Raw genomic sequence first — 22,489 nt, 5'->3', positions numbered from 1 at the left:
AGGAAAAGCAGTCAAGTAAGAAAAGTAATGATAGCTTAAACAATAGTTCAGCAATAAAACAGAGTCCTAGCTCCTTCTTAAGGGATATACATAACAATCCAATGCATATCTTTGAGTTGTTCTGCAGGAACTAAGACCCCCCCACCCAAGTGGAGGATGGTGACTACATGCTGAGCACAAGCAGGTAGACCTCAGACTGCTCGGAACCAGAAGGTTGATGATTAAGATTAACAAAACATCACCCTGTTACCTCACCACCAACAACCAATCAGAAGACAGTCCATGAGTTGACCATGCACCCTGCAATCCCACCCCTAATGTTGCCTTAAAAGTCCTTTCCTGAAAGCCATCATGGAGTTTGTGTTTTTAGAACATGAGCTGCCCATTCTCCTTGCTTGGTGCCCTGCAATAAATGCTGTACTTTCCTTCACCACAACCCAGTCAGTGTCAGTAGGCTGGCTTTGCTGTGTGGCGGGCAAGCATACCCAAGTTCAATTCAGTAACAGAAATAACCCAAATATCCATCAAACAAAGAGTGGTCTATTCACACAAGGTATACTAAGTATTAAAATGAACAGGAACACGGAAGCTAAATATAAAAGAGTAGATACTGTATGATTTTCACTTATATGAAATTCTGCCACAGGCAAAACTCATCTAGAGTGCCAAAAAGCAGATCAGTGATTGCCTGGGACCAAGAGGTGAAAGAAGAATTGACTGCAAAACTACACAGGCAATATTTGGGGTAATAAAACTGTTCTATATCCTGGTTGTGGTGGTAATTGCATGGTGTATATGAAACAGGAGGGAAATGGGCAGGGTACAACCTCTAAAAGCATGACATAGCCCTTAAGGACATGACAAAAACTGGTTAGAACCAATTAGGTCCAAGATGGCAGAAGATTCGACTTCCTGTAGATCTTGAGCTTCATTATATGCTCATAATACATTATGAGCATCATAATACCTTAGCATATGCTAAATGACACATCCGCCAGAGCCATGACAGTTTCGAGGCAGACCATAAAAGGCCAAAAAGTGGGCGGTGGCCCAATTCCTATAAATCTCTGCCCCTTTTCCAAAATGGTTGGAATAATCCTCCCACTTGTTAGCCTATGAAATTACCCAGTCCACAAAAACTAACCACCCCATATATCAGGGCCTCTGAGATGGCCCACACTCTGTCTGTGGAGTGTGTTTCTCCCATGGCTGCTCTCACTTTCCAAGATAGCCCCATGCCCTGGGGCTACTCTTACCTTTTGAGACAGACGGCATTCTGTCTATGGAATGTGTTATCTCTCTAAATAAATCCACTTCTTACCTATCACTTTGTCTCTCATTGAATTCTTTCTGCAACTAGACATACAGAACCTGAGTTTCATTAAGTCCTGAGACCAGGTATGTGATCTCAATTAAAAGACAGTGGGTTCAAGTCCCAACCTGGGTTCTGGCCAGGTTCGAGTCCTGCCCCATGGGTTCAAGTCCCGGTCTGGATTCTGGCTAAGTTCGAGTCCCAATCTGAGTTGTGCAGTTTCATATATATTTCTCAAAATTCATCAAGCAAAACTTTTTGGGGACCCCCAAAGAGCTTATTTCTATGGGTAATAACTATCAATAATAACTGTACTACAAATGGAAACTGAAAGGTTTTGTATGTGTGTGTTTGGCTTAAACAACAGACATTTATTTCTCACAGTCTGGAGGCTGGGAAGTCCAAGATCAAGGTGCTAGCAGATTTGGTTCCTTGTAGGGCCCACTTCCTGGGTTGTAGCCAGCAGTCACCTTCTCACTGTGTCCTCATGGCAGAGAGAGAGAGGGGAAGGGAGAGGAGGGGGGAGGCAGAGGAAGGGGAGAGCCACAGGTACTTTCTGGTCTCTCTCCCTCTTCTTAAAAGGACACTAATCCCATCATGGGTACCCTACCCTCAGGACTTCATCTAAATCTAATTACCTCTCAGACATTTAAAAATGTTTATCTATTGATTCATTTGAAGAGAGCAACGATAAACACATTACATGTTAATATCATCTCAGTATTACTATAAAATTAAATCTGATCTGACAACACCCTAAGAACTGTCCTCAAGTAAAGTGTAAATATGTTCCAGAATATGAAGCAGAATAATAAAGAACAAAATTAGGAAAGTGATTTTTGTTTGCCATGGTTTATAATACCATGCCGTGAGTCTGAAAAGCCATGAACTGGTTAAAATCTTAGCCAAGTCTGCTCAATTTTGATGGGCCAGTTTCCCTGGTTTATTGTTTATTGCCTTCACCTACCTTATTAAAGTGTATTCTTTTTTTCTATGTAATATGCCCAGATAGCAAATATTTTGTGTCTTAATAGAATAACTTTCTTTGCTTTATTCTGACTTATTATGCCCTTAATTATTTAAGAAAACACGCAAAATAAGGTTCCTCATGAAAAAGCTGAGGTTATTCAAAATTGTGTTACCTTCTCTGTTTATTTTTAAATGTTTTATTGTCACCTTGGTTAAGTAACCAGGTATTGTTTCTCAAACACCAAACTCTTATCTTTGTGTTTTCACTGACAACTCTTTGCAGTTTAGCCTTCCCCAAATCAGTTCCTAAATATAAGAAACAGTAAAATAAAACTTTCAGTATATTCTTACCACCTAAAAATATCTTTGAGATATCCCAGAACATTCCTGCAAAAATCACAAAGAAGTGTTCTTTCACATTTTTAGAGAGATGCCAGAGATAATTTGGTTTATTTGATGTTTTACTATTGATGAGTTTCATGGGAAAAGTTGTCAAATGAGAAAAGATGCTCAGCCTTCCCTAGTTGAAATATGTACAGCTAAAATGCTATGAATATAAATATTCTAGAAACTGTATAACTATGGGACGTTCCTAGAGATTTGCCAATGCCCTTGCTATCCCATAATGTGTTTCTGTTTTATGAGTCCTCATGGCATTTTGCCAGATTTTAGGAAATAATAGTTTAGTGTTTTTAGTCTTAATTTCAGTTATCATTTAAAATGCTTACTTGGTAGAAGCCTTACTTTTAAAATCTAAATCTAGCATCTTCTAGGTCAATGGAATTTTATAAAAATATATTGATAAACGTCCAGCATTTACTGCAGACCTACTAAATCTTTTTACTTGATATCCTTAGTTTGGTCTTGGTATGTTCTCTGCCATAAGATTATTATGTTATATATATATCCAGAATTTTTCCTCTGTAAAAGTTATGTTCATCCATATTTTTTTGAACTGGTTTTATTATTCTTGTTCTGCATGCTACAGAAAAACTTAATTCCCTGTTAGTTGCATTATTCTTGTTATAAACTCTCATCAGACCTTTCACATTTAAAAACTGTCCATAATAAACTGACCACAGCTCTTTTAAGTCTCTGTCATTTACGAAGAGATTTTGTTTTACACTGATGCTAGTTTGAAGGCTCTATAATCAACTAGAAGCCAAAGTCTGTGTTTTCAACAAACAATTGTCTGAGTCCCACGGAAAAGGACTGCAGCAGGTATTTCAAACTATTTGACACTTCAAAGAATAGACTCTTGGGTACAGGCTTCTGATGCTATCACTTGGACAACTGGAAAACTTTCAGACCATTCCAGTGGACTGAGTCAGAATTTCCAGAGCTCTTTTTAGTCAAGAAGCAGACTACCAACCTAAGATCCAGTGAAATGAAAATTAATTACACTACAATTGAATGAACTAATGAGGGATGACTGTAGTTTGTTTGGAATACTGTCTTAAAGTCTATTTTCTGGATATATAAGGAAGCCTACTCTTTCTTCTTAAGCTATCTAAATCCTTAATAATTTGCTTTTGTAAAAGGAAACATTTCTAAATCATATCTGATTCTCACTGACTACCCCCAATGGGACTTGCGAAAGTCTTACTAAATTTCCTTATTGAATCCCCTTAAAATAAAATTGTAAAAAATGGTTATGCAACCAAAAGTTTGTCAAAATGTCATATTTGAGAATGCTACTTATTTAATCAGGTATAACAAACCACTTTTAAAGAACTAAGGTTGACTTTTTGAAGCCAATAAATACAAAACCCTCCCAGGAAAAATGGCCTGGTACCTGGCTTTATAGGGTCCAGCAGATCACCTCCTGGCAGACCCAAGACCCTTAGGACATTTTTAAGGACCTTGAAAACAGAAGAATCCACCCAAATTTATAGGTACTACAGAAGAAATCTGATAAAGAGTTTCTTTTTTTAAATTAATTAATTAATTTTATTTTTGGCTGTGTTGGGTCTTCGTTGCTGCGTGTGGGCTTTCTCTAATTGCGGCGAGTGGGAGCTACTCTTCGTTGCAGTGTGCGGGCTTCTCACTGCGGTGGCTTCTCTTGTTGCAGAGCACGGGCTCTAGGCGCGCAGCCTTCAGTAGTTGTGGTGCACGGGCTTAGTTGCTCCGTGGCCTGTGGGGTCTTCCCGGACCAGGGCTCGAACACGTGTCCCCTGCACTGGCAGGCAGATTCTTAACCACTGCACCACCAGGGAAGTCGCTGATAAAGAGTTTCTTAAGCTTGGCTCTCTAGCCTTGAAATACAAGTAACAGTGGCTTTTAAAAGTTCAATCTGAGATTCTTTATACAATTCCCAGCAAAGCAAACTTAAGAAGGCCAAACAGTAAATTAACCTTATTGCTACCCCTATGTAAAAAACTAGGCCAAATTTAATGAGACCAACCTTGTTTTATGATCAAGAGTAATATTTGAGATTGCTTTAATCAAAAGGGTGGGAGAGGGACTTCCCTGGTGGCGCAGTGGTTAAGAATCCACCCGCCCCAATGCAGGGGACACCGGTTCGATCCCTGGTCCGGGAAGATCCCACGTGCCGCGGAGCAACTAAGCCCACGCGCCACAACTACTGAGCCTGCGTTCTAGAGCCCGCGAGCCACAACTACTGAGCTTGTGTGCCACAACTACTGAAGCCTGTGCGCCTAGAGCCCGTGCTCCTCAACAAGAGAAGCCACCGCAATGAGAAGCCCGCACACTGCAACGATGAGTAGTCCCCAGCCCTGCTCGCTGCAACTACAGAAAGCCCGCGCGCAGCAATGAAGACCCAATGCAGCCAAAAATAAATAAATAAAATAAATAAATTTTTTTTAAAAAAAGGGTGGGAGAGACTGTAAGAAAACTTGGTGTAAGTAAAGAAAAAAATAATAATCTTCAGATTGAAAACTATATATTGTTTAGAGACTAAATTATTTGATTCTAGTCTTTTATTGCCTTTGTGCTATTTTACAGCTCTCTAAGTTACAGATAACTGATAGCAATACAAAATAGCTCTTGTCTATAGATATGCAAATAAATTCTGTATAGTGGAGGTTCAGCTGACTTCCCTTCTCCCCACAGAAAAATCCAGGTTTGTAACAATTTATAAATTTATGTCAACATTTCTTTACTACATACAAATTTGTACTTTTTTCACTTCTCCTTTGAATTGGCTGCAACGTCCGCCTGGTACTCATTGTTATTAATAGTTAATAATATTAAATTAAATATTAATAAAATATTTAGCACTTTAAAAATCAATAGTTTCACCCATATTTTTTGTAATTTGTTATTATGAAACTATATTTCTCAAGATAGGAGGGTAGAACATATTTTATTTTACAGTTTGTTAGCTTTACTTAAAATTCTTAAACATTTATATCTCCATTTATATTCTTGTCCCAGATCACACAAATGTTAGGAATGGGCCTAAGTGGCTGCCTACTATGTGTTAAACTCCATACTAGGCCCTAGGCCCATGTACCACACAACATGGTCTTGACCTCATGGAGCTTACCATCTGCTATGGACTGAATTGTGTCCCCCACCCAAAATTCATATGTTGAAGCTCTAACCCCCAATGACTGTACTTGGAGATAGGATCTTCAGGAGGTTAATTAAGGTTAAATGAGGTCGTAAGAATGGAGCTTATCCAATAGGCCTGGTGACCTTATAAGAGAAGGAAGATCTCGATCCTCAACCTTTCTCTTTCTCTCCACCCCCCCTTACACACACACACACACACACAGAGGAAAGGCCATGTGAGCACACAGTGAGAAGGTGGCTATCTGCAAGCCAGGAAGACAGCCCTCCTTAGAAACCAACTGGCACCTTGATCTTGGACATCTAGCCTCCAGAACTATGAGAAAATTAATTTCTGTTGTTTAAGCCCCTAGCCTGTGGTATTTTGTTGTTCTTTGTTTCTGTTTTTTTTTAATTTTAATAATTTTTGGCTGCGTTGGGTCTTCGCTGCTGTGCGCGGGCTTTCTCTAGTTGTGGTGAGTGGGGGCTACTCTTTGTTGCGGTGCTCGGGCTTCTCATTGTGGTGGCTTCTCTTGTTGCAGAGCACGGGCTCTAGGCACGCAGGTTTCAGTAGTTGCAGCACACGGGCTCAGTAGTTGTGGCATGCGGGCCCTAGAGTGCAGGCTCAGTAGTTGTGGTGCACAGGCTTAGTTGTTCCACGGCATGTGGGATGTTCCTGGACCAGGGCTCAAACTCGTGTCCCCTGCATTGGCAGGCAGATTCTTAACCACTGCGCCACCAGGGAAGTCCTGGTATTTTGTTATGACAGACCAAGCAGACTAATAGACAATCCAATGGGAGAAGACAGACAAGTAATTCCTTATTTACAATTGCTGTGAGAACTATAAAGGGAAAGTACAGGGTTTAATCAAAGTACGTTCTGGGAAACTCAACTTAGCCTAGGGACAGCAAGGTATGGGTGAGATCAGAAAAACGTTTCATAAGGAAGTGAGATGTAAGCTGAGACTTAAAGAATAAGTAGGAGCTAGCCAGGCATAGATGAAGAAAAGAACATTCCAGGAACAGAGAACACACTGTGCAAAATATAGAGACAAAGGCAGGAATCAGATTGTACAGACAGTTTTATGGACCATGTCAAGACTTTCAGATGTGATCCTAAGAGTAATAAAAAATGCACTAAATGAGTTTAAATAAACATCTAATAATCAAATCCGTACTTTAAAAAACTTTTTCTGGCTATTCTATAATGGATGGGTGGACTGGGGGGTAAGCAATGCTAGACAAAGAAAAACTGGTTAGAAAGTTACAGCAGTAGCAGAGCCAAGAGATTACAATGGCTTGGACAATATGGACACACCAGTGGTAGTAGAAAGAAGTAGAAGAACTTAAGAGATATTTAGAGGTATAAAAGAAAGGAGTTGGTGTGAGGCAGAGACAGGTGACAAGAATAACTGAGTTTTCTATCTTGAGGAAGTGGTACCATTTAGTAAGCTAGAGAATAAGAGAGGAGTAGATTTCTGAGAAAGATAATACCTTTGGTTTTTTTGTTTTTTGTTTTTATACATTTATTTATTTATTTATTTATGGCTGCGTTGGGTCTTTGTTGCTGCGCACGGGCTTTCTCTAGTTGCGGCGAGGGGGGGCTACTCTTCCTTGCGGTGTGCGGGCTTCTCAATGCAGTAGCTTCTCTTGTTGCGGAGCAGGGGCTCTAGGCACGCAGGCTTCAATAGTTGTGGCACGTGGGCTCAGTAGTTGTGGCTTGCGGGCTCTAGAGCACAGGCTCAGTAGTTGCGGTGCACGGGCTTTGTTGCTCCGCAGCATGTGGGACCTTCCCGGACCAGGACTCGAACCTGTGTCCCCTGTGTTGGCAGGTGGATTCCTAACCACTGTGCCACCAGGGAAGTCCCTACCTTTGGTTTTATAAATGCTAAAGATGAGCTGTCTCTGAGATATCCAAGTACATTATAGTGAATTGGTAGTTGCAAGGTCAAGACATATAAACGTGCAGATGATCAGCATAATGATAGCTATTTTCAACATAGCAGTAACAAAACAGATTCTCACGAATTCTCCATTTTCAGGTCTTGTGTCCACATACTTATGGCTCACTGACAAACCATGTCCATTTTTTAACAACAAAATGGTTCCTATTGGGAAATTAGTAATAACTATTGCTCATCCCTGCCAATCTCTGCCAATCCCTGCCTTCCCACTGGAGAGGTAGAGAACCTATGTAAGATCATTTCCTGTATAAGCCCAATTAAAAAAAAAATACTGTTAGATGTAACACAAAGCTATCACTCTGGCCTTCAAAGTCCTTACAGGTACCAAAATTTCCTGATTTGCAAAGTCCACACAGAAACTAAAGTCTTATATCAGGCACCACTGACACCACACAAAGGATTTACTGTGTGTAGCAGGTGGTATCTCTTTTTAGCACATTCTCCAGAAGCATTCATCCAGGCAAATACCATCAAGTTGCATCAGAGTGGGAAAGTACATGACACTGTTTCACATGTCAGTTTCACAGTGGTAAAGCTTGATACATCAAATCCTTGAGCCCCAGGAACTCCTCTCTGCACACTGCCTATCATTGCAGACACCTGGCATTTACTTTCATCCAATATCTGATGTCCTAGTCCACTGAACAAATGAGTAAGCCAGCACTGCAAAAAGGTAACTATCCTAAAGGACTCTTAAGTTTAATAAAGGCCACCAATAGCAACACACACACCCACACACACCCACCCACACACACACACACACACACATACACACACACACAGCATGACAGGTGCTGTAGCTACTTCTTCACTCCTACAGTCCATTCTTTACCTCTACTGACTGCTCACAGCCTCAAAGAAATAAAGACATTTCAAGAAATATGAGGCCAATTACCTTGAGTTGTAATAGGTATTAGAAAAGCTTAACTTTCTGGGTAACTAGAGACATAAACACTATTTACATTGAGCTCCTAAGTGTAGGGCCTAGGTATTGGTGCTGAAATTCACAAACAAATAAACAAAAAAATCCTATGTGAAAGGAATTGCCAAGAGGAGGTCCCCTCCACAGAGCCAGGTGAGGGAGAAGTCATTCAGAACTGTTTCGATTGAGAAAAAGCAAAATACAATACTCCTTTGGCTTGGGTAAACAAATATAAATAGCTTTAGAACTTCATTTTCTTTCAAATTTTTTTCCACAGATATGTACGCTGTCAACAAAGTTATCAGCTCCTCTACATCTGGTATTCTAGACTAGATTTTTTAATGCATTAAAAAATACCCAGATGAGTTTGAATATGAAATAGCTTTCTAAAAATGAAAACAATTTAATTTCAGGAAGCTACATCTAAAATAAATGGTATGAGCCAGGCCAAAAGAACTTTCATAACCAATCTTGCCCCAACAAAGCTCTTATCATTGCAGGCCTGGATGTTCTCATTCCGAATATTGGAATTTAGTTGCTCTCTTCTCTAATGTGACCAAAGCCAACCATGAATATCCTGTGGCTCTTCTAAGGCACACTATTGTTCTTTTAACTTGGTTTAGGATCTTAACTAATTTGTTTTTCTGAAGCATTTACAGTTTCTAACAGGTAATTATGGACTGCTAATAATAAGAACAATAAAAAACAACTACCATTTTTTTCAAAGTCTGCTAGTAATAGGCATTGCACTAAATGCTTTAACAATAACAAATAGTTGAGCGCTTAATTGAAGGCACTACGCCATACACTTTACATGCATAATCTTTTACAAATAAAGTGAGGTACCTGAGGCTACTGTGGACAAACTGTCAACACTCCTGTCTAAGGCCAATACCCCCACATGTACCTAGATGGCCTCCATTTTTGCTTACTCAAGAATATTCCAGCAGTTGTTCTCTCCTCTCCTGCATCAACTTCTCCTTCACTAGTGGATAATTTCATTGACATACAAACAAGATGTAATATCTCCTATTTATGTTTTAAAAAGAGGGAGGGACTTCCTTGGTGGCGCAGTGGTTAAGAATCTGCCCGCCTGCCAATGCAGGGGACACAGGTTCGATCCCCGGTCCGGGAAGATCCCACATGCCGTGAAGCAACTAAGCCCATGTCCCACAACTAATGAGCCTGTGCTCTAGAGCCCACAAACCTCAACTACTGAAGCCCGTGAGCCACAACTACTGAGCCTGCAAGCCACAACTACTGAAGCCCGCGCACCTAGAGCCCGTGCTCTGCAACAAGAGAAGCCACCACAATGAGAAGCCCATGTGCAGCAACGAAGACCCAACGCAGCCAAAAATAAATAAAATAAAATAAATAAATTTATAAAAAAGAAAAAAAAAGAGGGAAAAAATACTCAACTCTATAACCTTTCCAGGTGTCACCTGATTTCTAAAATCCTCTTTTCAGCAAATTACTTTGAAACAATAGTATAGACTCACTACCTTCTCTCCAAATGATCAGAAGAGGAACATGAGTAATTCAATGAAACTATATACCCTTCACTTACCTTTAACAACTGTTAACATTTTGTTACATTTGCTTTTTTCTCTCCATTCTCTTTCCCTCTCATTCTCTCCCTCTCTTGCTCTAACATACACACACACACACTCAATCACTCACACATATACACACTTATGTTTTGTTAACTGAACCATCTGAAAGTCAGCTGTAAACATCATAATACCTCCTCTCAAATACTTGCACAATTAATGTCATTGGCCTAAGAACAAGGAACAACCACCACACAATTGTCACACTAAGGAAGTTTAACACTGGCACATTTTCACCCAACGAAAGTCCACATTCAAATTTCCTCAACTGTCCCAATAATGTCCTCCAACTATTTTTTAAAATCCAGGATCCAACCAAAAATTAATCAAGAATTACATTTATTCACCAAGTCTCTTTTCTCCAATAATCTAGAGCATATCCTTAGTGTTTGCTTGTTTGTGGTCCTTTACAACTTCAACATTTTTGAAGAGTTCAGGCCAGTAGTTCTACAGATTATCCCCTCAATTTGAACTTCTCTGACTGTTTCCTCATTCATTAGATTGAGGTTAAACATTTTTTAACACAAATAACACATAGGTAATACTGTCTCCTATTCTGTCTTGAACCCATTCAAATCAAGCTTTGGACCCATCTCTGATCAATGTCACTTGCCAAGGTCACCAATTTGGTCTTCCCTATTACTAACCCAAAGATCAATTCTTAGTTGGTCATCTTACATAGCCTTGACACACTTTCTTCTTGTGTCTTTGGAAGCACCACTTTCTCTTGGTTTTGTTGCAACCTCACTCAGACGGTCCTTCTCAGTCTTCTTTACTGATGGATTCTCCTTATCTCTTAACAAGTAAATACGAAGTGCCCCAGGGCTCAGTCCTTAGATAACTTTTCTATCTAGATTCACTCACTCACCAGGTCAGTGCTTCTCAAGCTAGCTGTGGTGACAGGCCAAGTGAAATCTCCATCCATTCACAAACCATTGCAAAATACAATAAATATGAAATAACAGAAAAATGATCAAATGCCTGAAGGTCACAATAATGTCAAATTGCTTACTCTAAATTTCTGTACTTATTAACTCCTGGCAAACTGGTAACAAACAGTTCATTGATCATCACCAGTCAGCTGACCACACTTAAGTAGCATTTCAGTAGTTTATCTCATCCAATCCCATAGCTTAAATATCATCTATATGCTGTCAATCCTTAAATGTATATCTCCCGATCATATCTCACCCTTGATCCCCAGGATTCATATATGCAATTGCTTTATCAACACTCCTTGGATGTCAAGCAAGCACCAAAGTTCCTCCAACAACCCCTATCCTGCCCCTCCCAAGAGCAAAAATAACAACAACAAAAAAAAACCCTGCTCCGCTCACAATATTCTCTACTTGCTCAGTAAATGGCAACCATATCCATCTACCTACTCAGCCCTAAGACCTTACCATCACCCTCAATTCCTCTTTCTCTCATATACCAAAATTAATAACTATCAACAAATACTGTCAGCTCTCTTTTCAAAATACATCCAGAATCCAATCACTTCTCACCACCTAAGCTGCTACCACCCTGTCTAAGCAATCATCACCTTGAATGAATTTTGTAATGGTTTCCTCACTTACTTTCCAGCTTTCACTCCTGCTCTCCCTACAGTCTGACCAACCAGTGACCTTGCTAAAACCTAAGACAACTATTCACTAGGGAAAGAAAAGTTCTCTCAACAAATGGTGCTGGGACAACGGCTATGCACATTCAAAGGAATGAAATCGGACCCTTACCGATATCACATATAAAAATTATACCACATATAAAAATAATACCACATATAAAAATTAACTAATGAGGAATCAAAGATCTAAAGTAAGAGCTAAAACCATAAAACCCTTAAAAGGAAACAGAAGTAAATCATCATAACCTCATTCTAACCGTTTTCTTAGATTCTGTATTTGTCTATTTGGCATCCATTAATTGCTAGCCAAACTAACAGCCAAACTTATTCATATCTCCTCTGTAATCCAGCTTTTGCAGGTATGCAAAATTGCTATTACAAACCCTCCAATCAATCCTGAGTCCACACTCCCAACCACCTCCTTTATCAAACTCGAAGACATCAAGCCATTATTTCATCTGCCCTATATCACTCAGGGCCAAGTACCAAACAACTAAAGACCAGCCCTCTAGCCCTGAACCCGCCAACATTATTCAAAGTAGCCAGTCCTAAACTGTTTACCCTGCCCTGCTTTGCCTTTCCTGTGGAAACCCCAATAAAGGCTCTCTGGCTTCCCTTTGCAGCTTTCTGCCTCCTGACCAAACCTGGTGCTTTCCCCATGTGGCCCTGCATGGCATGGCATGCCCCTTCTCTTGAGGAAACTGTAAGTAATAAATTCTTCTTTCAATAGCATTAGCCTCTTTGTGTCATCAATCAGTTACCTTCATAATTTAAAGCCCAGGAACAAATCAGATCTTAAATTAGGCAATGGTTTCTTAGATATGATATGATATCAAAAGCCCAACCAATGAAAAAGCAGATAAACTGGACTTCATCAAAATTACAAACTTTTGTGCATCAATGGTGACTATCAAGAAAGTAAAACAACAACCCACAGAATAGAAAATATTTGCAAACCAAGTGTCTGATAAGGGTCTAGTATATAGAATATATAAAATACTCTTACAGGGACTTCCTTGGCGGTCCAGTTGTTAAGACTCCGTGCTTCCACTGCAGGGGGGTGCGGGTTGGGGAACTAAGATCCCATATGCCACATGGCGTGGCCATAAATAAATAAATAAATAAAGTACTCTTACAATTCAACAATAAAAAGACAACTCACATTTTAAAATGGGCAAAGGATTTGAATAAACATTTCTCCAAAGAAGATATGCAAATAGCCAACAAGTACACAAAAAGATGCTCAACATCATTGGTCATTAGGGAAATGCAAATCAAAACCACAGTGAGAAACAAATTCAGCAAAGCTGGAGAATACAAAACCAACCAGTAAAAATCAGTTGCATCTATACACTAGCAATGAACAATGAATCTAAAAAAGAATTTAAGAAATAATTCCATTTATAATAGCATCATAAATAATAAAATATTTAGGAATAAATTTAACTAAGGAAGAGAAGACCTGTACACTGAAAACTACAAAACATTTCTGAAAGAAATTAAATGGAAAAACATCCCATATTCATGGATTGGAAGACTTAATATTGTCAAGTTTGACAATATCACCCAAATCAATCTACAAATTCCATGCAATCTATATCAAAATCCCAACAACTTTTTTTTATAGCAGAAATAGAGAAACTCATCCTAACATTCATATGGAATCACAAGGAACCCTGAATAGCCGAAACAATCTTGAAGAACAAAGTTGGTTCTTGATTTCACACTTCTTGATTTCAAAACTTATTACAAAGCTACAGTAATCAAAACAGTGGGGTACTAGCACAGGACAGAAATACAGACCACAGCATAGAATAGAGCCCCCAAATAAATCTTCACATGTATGGTCAAAAACTTGACAAGGGTGCCAAGACCATTCAATGGGTTAAGGACAGTCTTTTCAACAAATGGTCCTGAGAATACTAGATACTCATATGCAAAAGAATGAAGTTAGATACTTACTTTACATCATAAAGAAAAATTAACTCAAAAGTGATCAAAGGCCTAATTATGAGAGCTAAAACTCTTAGAAGAAAACATACGGAGGAAATCTTTATGACACTGGATTTGGCAATGATTTCTTGGATATGACACCAAAAGCTCAAGCAACAAAAGATAAAATAGATAAATTGAACTTCATCAAAATTAAAAACTTTTGTGCACCAAGGACACTATCAAGAAAGGGAAAACACAGTCCAAAAAATGGAAGAAAATATATACAAATCATATACCTGATAAGAGCTTAATATCTAGAATATAGAGAGAATCCCTACAACTCAACAACAGACCAATTAAAAAATGGACAAAGAACTTGATTTCTCCAGAGAAGATTTACAAATGAACAATAATCATATGAAAAGATGCTCAACATCACTAGTAATTAGGAAAATGCAAAATGAAACCACAATGAGACACCACTTCATACATATTAAGATGGCTATTTTTTTAAATTAACACATAATTGATTTACAATATTGTGTTAGTTTCAGCATAGTGATTCAGTATTTTTGCAGATTATACTCCATTATGGGTTATTACAAGATAATAGGAATAATTCCCTGTGTTATACAGTAAATTCTTGTTGCTTATCTGTTTTATATATAGTAGTTTGTACCTGTTAATCCCGTACCCCTAATTTGTCCCTCCCCACTTCCCTCTCCCTTGTGGTAACCACAAGTTTGTTTTCTATGCCTGTGAATCTGTTTCTGTTTTGTATATACAATCATTTGTATTATTTTTAGATTTCACATATAAGTGATATCATATAGTATTTGTCTTTCTCCTGTCTGACTTATTTCACTAAGCATAATATTCTCTAGGTCTACCCATGTTGATGCAAATGGAAGAATTTCATTCTTTTTATGGCTGAGTAATATTCCATTGTGCACACATACATATATGTATTTATATATATAACATCTTCTTTATCCATTCATCTGTTGATGGACACTTGGGTTGCTTCCATATCTTAGCTATTGCAAATAGTGTTGCTATGAACATTGGGGTGCATGTATATTTTCTAATAAGTGTTGTCATTTTTTCCAGATATACACCCAGGAGTGGAATTGCTGGATCATATGGTAGTTCTATTTTTAGTTTTTGGTGGGAATCTCCATACTGTTTTCCACAGTGGCTGCACCAATTTACATTCTTACCAACAGTGTACGAGGGTTCCCATTTCTCCACATCCTCTCCAACATTTGCTATCTGTAGACTTTTTGATGATAGCCATTCTGACAGGTGTGAGGTGATACCTCACTGTGGTTTTGATTTGCATTTCTCTAATAATTAGTGATATTGAGCATCTTTTCATGTGAAGATGGCTATTCTTTTAAAAATGGAAAATAACAAGTGTTAGCTAGGATGCGGAGAAACTGGAACCCTGGTGTATTCTGGTGTATTGCTGGTAGGAGTAAGAAATGGTGCAGCTGCTATGGAAAGCAGTATGGTGGTTCCTCAAAAAGCTAAAGAACTGTCATATGATCCAACAATTCCACTTCTAGGTATCTACCCAAAATAACTGAAAGCAAGCACTCAAATAGGTACTTGTACATCCATGTTCAGAGCAGCATTACTCACAATGTCCATTGATGGATAATGGATAAACAAAATATGGTACATACATACAATGGAATATTATTTAGCCTTGAAAAGGAATGAAGTACTGACATGTGCTAAAACATGGATGAATCTTGAAAAAGTTATGCTGAGTGAAAGAAACCAGACACAAGAAGCCACATTTTATATAATTCCATTTATATGTAATGTTCAGAATAGGCAAATCTATTAAGACAGATGTAGATTAGGGGGACTTCCCTGGCAGTCCCGTGGTTAAGACTTCACCTTCCAATGCAGGGGGTGAGGGTTCGATCCCTGGTTGGGGAGCTAAGATCCCACATGCCTCACGGCCAAAAAAACAAAACATAAAACAGAAGCAATGTTGTAACAGATTCAATAAAGACTTTAAAAATGGTCCACATCAAAAAAAAAAAAAAAAGAGACAGATGTAGATTAGTGGTTACCAGGGGCTAGGGGGAGTGATTGCAAAGGAGTAGGGGGTTTCTTTCTGGGTGATGAAAATGTTCTAATTGAAAGTAGTAATGATTGTAAGACCTTGTGAATATGTTAAAAACCAGTGAATTGTGTATTCTTAAATGGTGATTATACAGTATGTGAATCATATTTCAATTAAATAAATCATATTTCAATAAAACAAATTGCCCTTCCCCCAAAACTCTCTGACAGATCACATCATTTCTCTGCTTAAAACTACCCACTGACTTTCTGTCCCAACTAGTACAAAATGCAAAGTCCTTTCTGTGGCCCACAAGGCATTATAAAATCCAGCTCCTGCCTCATGTTCTTCTACACCCTCCCACCCCAACACCATTGTTCACTCAGCAATAGCCACTCCAGCCTCCTTTCTACATGCCAAGCATGTTCCCACCTCAGGACCTTGGCACATGCTGTATCCCTACCTGGGATGCTCTTGCCCAGTATATACATCAACATCACTCATTCCAGACTCCTGTTCTCTACTCAAACATCATCTTAATGAGAAAATTCCTAGAAAACATGATTTAAAATTTCAACCCCTGGGCTTCCCTGGTGGCACGGTGGTTTAGAATCCGCCTGCCAATGCAGGAGACACGGGTTCGAGCCCTGGTCTGGGAAGATCTCACATGCCACGGAGCAACTAAGCCCATGCACCACAACTACTGAGCCTGCACTCTAGAGCCTGCGAGCCACAACTACTGAGCCCGCGTGCCACAACTACTGAAGCCTGCGTGCCTAGAGCCCGTGCTCCACCACAAGAGAAGCCACTGCAATGAGAAGCCCACGCACCGCAATGAAGAGTAGCCCCCGCTCGCCGCAACTACAGAAAGCCTGCGAGCAGCAACAAAGACCCAACGCAGCCAAAAATAAATTAATTAATTAATTAAAAAAAAATTTAAACCCCTGCCCCACAAAAACACATACCCTCATATCTCTTTATCTGGTTTTATTTTTCTTCATAGCACTCAATACCATGACATACCATACATGCTTTTGTCTGTCCATCTCTTTGCTAAAACCTACTGTATCTCCAGTATTTAGAACAGTGCCTGCACATAACAAGAACTGAATAAATACAGTATGATAGATGCACGGATGGATGGATGAATTTGAACAAATGAACGAATAAATGGAAGCAAAAAGACAAACAGAAATGTAGTAACTTGTTTTATGAAAAAATATGTAGTAAATGGTAGGGCAGAGACTCAACCTAGGTCTGCCTGACTCTGAAGCCCAGGATCTTTACTTCTATGCTATAATTCCACTTACTAATTTGGAGACACTGGAGGAATTACTTGTTGGGTGGAAGTGTATTTTGTATAATGACAAGATATCACATACATCTCGAAATCCATTTTTTAGTTCCTGTCCATTTTCATGCAACTACCAAATTACATGGAAAAGCATAACAATTAACAGCCTCCAAAATGACTGAACTTCATTTATTTTATATTGCCCAGCTATTTTAACATTATGCTAATTAAATGAATCTGACTCCCTCTCTAAAGACAAGAACACCAAACCAGCTGCAAACTCCAAATCTCTCTGCACCCATAATGTATACTAGTGAGAACATGCCAAAGGAAATGGGCCTTTATACCTGGTGGGCATACAGTAGGTTCTGCTCTTGCAAGAGCCATTCTGGGGCAGAAGCAAACAGGGATCTAAGTACAATACCCCTCTCCTTCTGACCAAGACTCAGAGGACAATTATAATAACTTTTAACTTTCCAGACTAGGCTACAAGGACAAGAAATAATGGGCTAAGTGGTAAGTCACTCGTTTTATTAACATCAGTTTCTCCACACTTACTACAAATGTTTAAGTATTGATTAAACTTATTCAAAACACCTTACGCTTTGTGGTTCTTAATTTCCTGTCTTCTCTACTTCAGATGCTAAGTCATGTTCTGCCTCCTACTGCATACTCCCTACGAAGACTTGCCCAGCTCTCTGAAGAAGAGGTACCATGGAGTTTCAATTATTTGGGGAGATGACTAAGCACAGAGATCAGGTAAGCCCAGGTAAGCCAGCCCCTTCATTTTACAAGTGAGGCATTTCAAGCCCAGAAATGATAGTTCCTGTTGAAACCACATATAACTTGTTAGTGGCAAAGCCTAGGTTAGTATCCATGTTTCCAAGATTCCTTCCAGAATAAAACTCTTTCTACTCTAATACTAAAGATAAAAAATATGTATTTTTCTGGTTTACTTAACTCTAAGTTTTCAAAATAGAGGAATGTGTCTAATTGAATCTTGTAACCTCAGAACTTAGATCAGTGCCCAACACACAGTAGGTATTAGTATGTATTTACTGAATGATCAATTGTTTAAATGGGAGTTACTTTATTAAAAAGTATTTCTGGCGAATCCCCTGGAGGTCCAGTGGTTAAGGACTGGGTGCTTTCACTGCTGGGGCCGGGGTTCAATCCCTGGTCGGGGAAATAAGATCCTGCAAGCCACGCAGTGCAGCCAAAAAAAGAAAAAAAAAGTACTTCTGATCTTTATTAATTAAATATTTAAAGGCAGTTAGAAAACGCCTAACTTTATCTACAATAAATAACCAAGAAATTTCTCTAGTTTAAAACTAAATTGATCCTGGGACTTCCCTGGTGGTCCAGTAGTTAAGAATCGGCCTTCCAATGTAGGAGACGCAGGATCCATCCCTGGCTGGGGAACTAAGACCCCACATGCCGTGAGGCAACTAAGCCCACACGCTCTAGAGCCCGTGCCGCAACTAAGACCTGACACAGCCAAATAAATAAAGATTAAAAGTTAAAAAAAAAAAAAATTCAATCAATAATAAAAAAAAACTAAATTGACCCAAAAATTCCTCCAGTTTCAAATAAAAATCATTTTCACAGGATATCCTTCCTTCTCAGCAAACTCTATTCATTTGCACACATTCCTGGAAGAAGCTACCTGCCTCAGGCCTTAATTCATTTCACCTAACCTTAAGCAAAGGCAAATCTCAGAGAACTTCCAAATAAAGGGAACCAAAAGAAAAAAAAAAAAAAAGACAGAAATAATAGGAAAGTGACCAAGTACAAATATTTGCTGAATGTGATGCTGAAAAGCCACTCTCCTTCAGTTATGTATACCTACTCAGTGTATCATTCCATTAAGAGTCCTGGTAGCGCCCTTGCCCAATTTTTAGAAGACTCAGGACACTTGAGAACCTAGAATTGAGATCCACTGCTAGAAATTAATTTAAAGACAGAAATGTGACTCTTAAATAATGAAATATATCCAAATTTAACCTAATATATTTACAAGAATTCTGAAACTAACACATCTTAGACTAAAACTAAAAAATGAAGCACTATCACATATATTAAGTGATCTTTCTAATACCTATATATATATATAAAAAAAAAAACAGGTATCATGGTTTATCATTTTATAGATAAGGCAACTGCGGAGATGAAGCAATTCCTCTACATTACAAAGCTAATTAAGTGACATAGCCAAGACTGAACCCTAGTAGTTTGCTGACTCATAACTCCAGTCTCTTTATATCAAAGCACAGTGAGTTTTCATAAAGCAGCCAAAAGGATTTTACAAGAATCTCAGAGGACAATTTAATCATTGGAGCATTTTTACAAAACAAAATCCCAGGATGACAGTAACAGAAACACCATGTGTTTCACACATTTTTAAATGCATATGATACATACATAAAGTATACTTAATAAATAAATAGGAATACTGTCGTGTCCTCTCTGTAGTCATGTCTCATACATGTCTGTGAGAGACTTTTCAAAGCCATCGTTTTAACACAGCCCTATTTCTTTCGTGTTTCCCAAATCTGGCTCCTTAGCAAAATCACAGTGGCTGTGCTCGCAGGTGCAAAAGTACAGGCTCCCAGGCCCCGACATGGAGATTTTAGTTTAAACAAGCTCAGAATCTGCATTTTAACTGCTTCTATTATTTAAATGTTTGTTTTTAATCTGAAAAATAAGCATTCTAGATGATTCTGATTAGCCAAATATGCAGTACTACCCCAACAGAAGTCTTAGAGAAAAAGCAAGCCAAGAAAACCTATGAAATTTAAATCCAGAGACAAAGATTATTAACGAATTTCCCCAGCCCTGAAGCCAGAAGAGAACAAACAGGTAAATGACAGCCCTATTCCAACCGTAAACCCAAACGTAGCTTTTGTTTGCCCCAACTTGTTGACCTCTCCCTAGTACCATGCTATGGGACAGATGTAGATGCTAAGAGTTTCAATTTTAACATTCTAAAAAAGCTTGACTCTACTAAAACTCGGTAAAGCCCAAAACACAAGAATAAGACTGTGATGGATATTTAAGTGGCAGCTTTCCCCCAGACCCTAGGCAAAAATTGACACAGAGAAGAGGATTTGGGGTGGGGAGTGATGAGGGAGAGGGGAGGAGCTGACCTAGTGAGAGAAGTTGGCTGGCCCACTGGTTTCACTGGCCCAGACAGGAGTCCACAGAAAAAAACACTCATGAATGAGAGTCCTCTGAGTGATACTGAGAACAGTCCCCAGGAGGGATTCCTAAGCAGGATATCATAATCATAATCATAATCATCATCTACTTACAAGCTGCCTCTTCTTGGAAGGCTCAACTCCTTCTGAAAAGCAAAACACAAACATAAGTTAGAGAGAAATAAGGACCCATCTGAGTCCTACAGGTCTGTACTAAATGTCCTAGAAGATTTATAGCATCATCTTAATAATGGCAAAAACTCAATATTTCTAAATAATAACCTTTTTCTTTGTCTCTCAAATTTTAGTGAAATAATAAGCAGTCTGGTTAACTATCTATCATCTCCTCATTCTTCCTTCCCAAAAGGAATGTCTCACGAAATACTTGCAGCACTTTCACCACTAGATGGAACCAACTGGCCAGTGAAGATTCCAGGTATTCACTGGGCCAGCCATCAACAGCTGATGAATTGTAAAGGACTCGTATCATTAGAGTCAGTGATGTGAAAGGAATGAAATGGAATATTTTCTTTAATTATAAAATATTTTTGACAAATAAATAAGTACAGAAAATAATATCACAAAGAGATGACTATACACACCACTGGCATGAGAAATAACCCTTGCAATAGCAGTTGGGCCCCTGTGACTTGCTTTCTAAATTTATCAAGTCCCACCTCCCACTAGTTTCCACTTAACAACTATTCTTAATTTTTTGTTTATCTTTTCCATAAGGGTCTTTATTTTTTATTACATATATCCATAAATTATTAGTATTGTTTTACACATTTTTAAATTATATACTTAAAACACTGTATATATTAATCTGCTGACATCAATCTACATTATAATTAGGAGATTCACCCATGTGAATATATTTCACTTTAGTTCATGTATCTATAGTACAGTAGTCCAGTCTATAGATTTTTATAGTATTTATTTATCCATTCTCCAGTAAATGGAAATTTAATTTTCTTTCCATGTTTTTCTTCTCCATCAAAACAATGCTCCTTCAATAACAAAAAAACAAACAACCCAATCCAAAAATGGGCAGAAGACCTAAATAGACATTTCTCCAAAGAAGATATACAGATTGCCAACAAACACATGAAAGAATGCTCAACATCATTAATCATTAGAGAAATGCAAATCAAAACTACAATGAGATATCATCTCACACCAGTCAGAATGGCCATCATCAAAAAATCTAGAAACAATAAATGCTGGAGAGGGTGTGGAGAAAAGGGAACCCTCTTGCACTGTTGGTGGGAATGTAAATTGATACAGCCACTATGGAGAACAGTATGGAGGTTCCTTAAAAAACTACAGATAGAACTACCATATGACCCAGCAATCCCACTACTGGGCATATACCCTGAGAAAACCATTATTCAAAAAGAGTCATGTACGAAAATGTTCATTGCAGCTCTATTTACAATAGCCAGGACATGGAAGCAACCTAAGTGTCCATCATCGGATGAATGGATAAAGAAGATGTGGCACATATATACAATGGAATATTACTCAGCCATAAAAAGAAACGAAATTGAGTTATTTGTAGTGAGGTGGATGGACCTAGAGTCTGTCATACAGAGTGAAGTAGGTCGGAAAGAGAAAAACAAATACCGTATGCTAACACATATATATGGAATCTAAGAAAGAAAAAAAGAGGTCATGAAGAACCTAGGGGTAAGACGGGAATAAAGACACAGACCTACTAGAGAATGGACTTGAGGATATGGGGAGGGGGAAGGGTAAGCTGTGACAAAGTGAGAGAGTGGAATGGACATATATACACTACCAAACGTAAAATAGATAGCTAGTGGGAAGCAGCCGCATAGCACAGGGAGATCAGCTCGGTGGTTTGTGACCACCTAGAGGGGTGGGATAGGGAGGGTGGGAGGGAGGGAGACGCAAGAGGGAAGAGATATGGGAACACATGTATATGTATAGCTGATTCACTTTGTTATAAAGCAGAAAATAACACACCATTGTAAAGCAATTATACTCCAATAAAGATGTTAAAAAAAATAAAAATTAAAAACAATAAATAAATAAAAATGGGG

General features: G+C 38.6%; 1 protein-coding gene across 8 annotated transcripts in view; it reads right to left on the bottom strand.

Moving 5' to 3' along the window:
* The window catches only part of MAST2 (microtubule associated serine/threonine kinase 2), a 247,340-nt gene that overhangs the window by 94,745 nt on the left and 130,106 nt on the right, over positions 1 to 22,489 (bottom strand). For all 8 annotated transcript variants that reach the window (XM_068539790.1, XM_068539782.1, XM_068539785.1 and 5 more), the window contains exon 4: positions 20,538 to 20,569. In XM_068539790.1, the coding sequence (XP_068395891.1) occupies positions 20,538 to 20,569 (32 nt within the window). The remainder of the gene's footprint in view (positions 1 to 20,537; positions 20,570 to 22,489) is intronic.

This window comes from Eschrichtius robustus, chromosome 3 (genome assembly GCF_028021215.1).
Source record: "Eschrichtius robustus isolate mEscRob2 chromosome 3, mEscRob2.pri, whole genome shotgun sequence".
In the NCBI taxonomy this organism is placed as follows: domain Eukaryota; kingdom Metazoa; phylum Chordata; class Mammalia; order Artiodactyla; family Eschrichtiidae; genus Eschrichtius; species Eschrichtius robustus.
The sequence above is the reverse complement of the archived record's forward strand: the minus strand, read 5'-3'. Positions and strand labels throughout refer to the sequence as shown.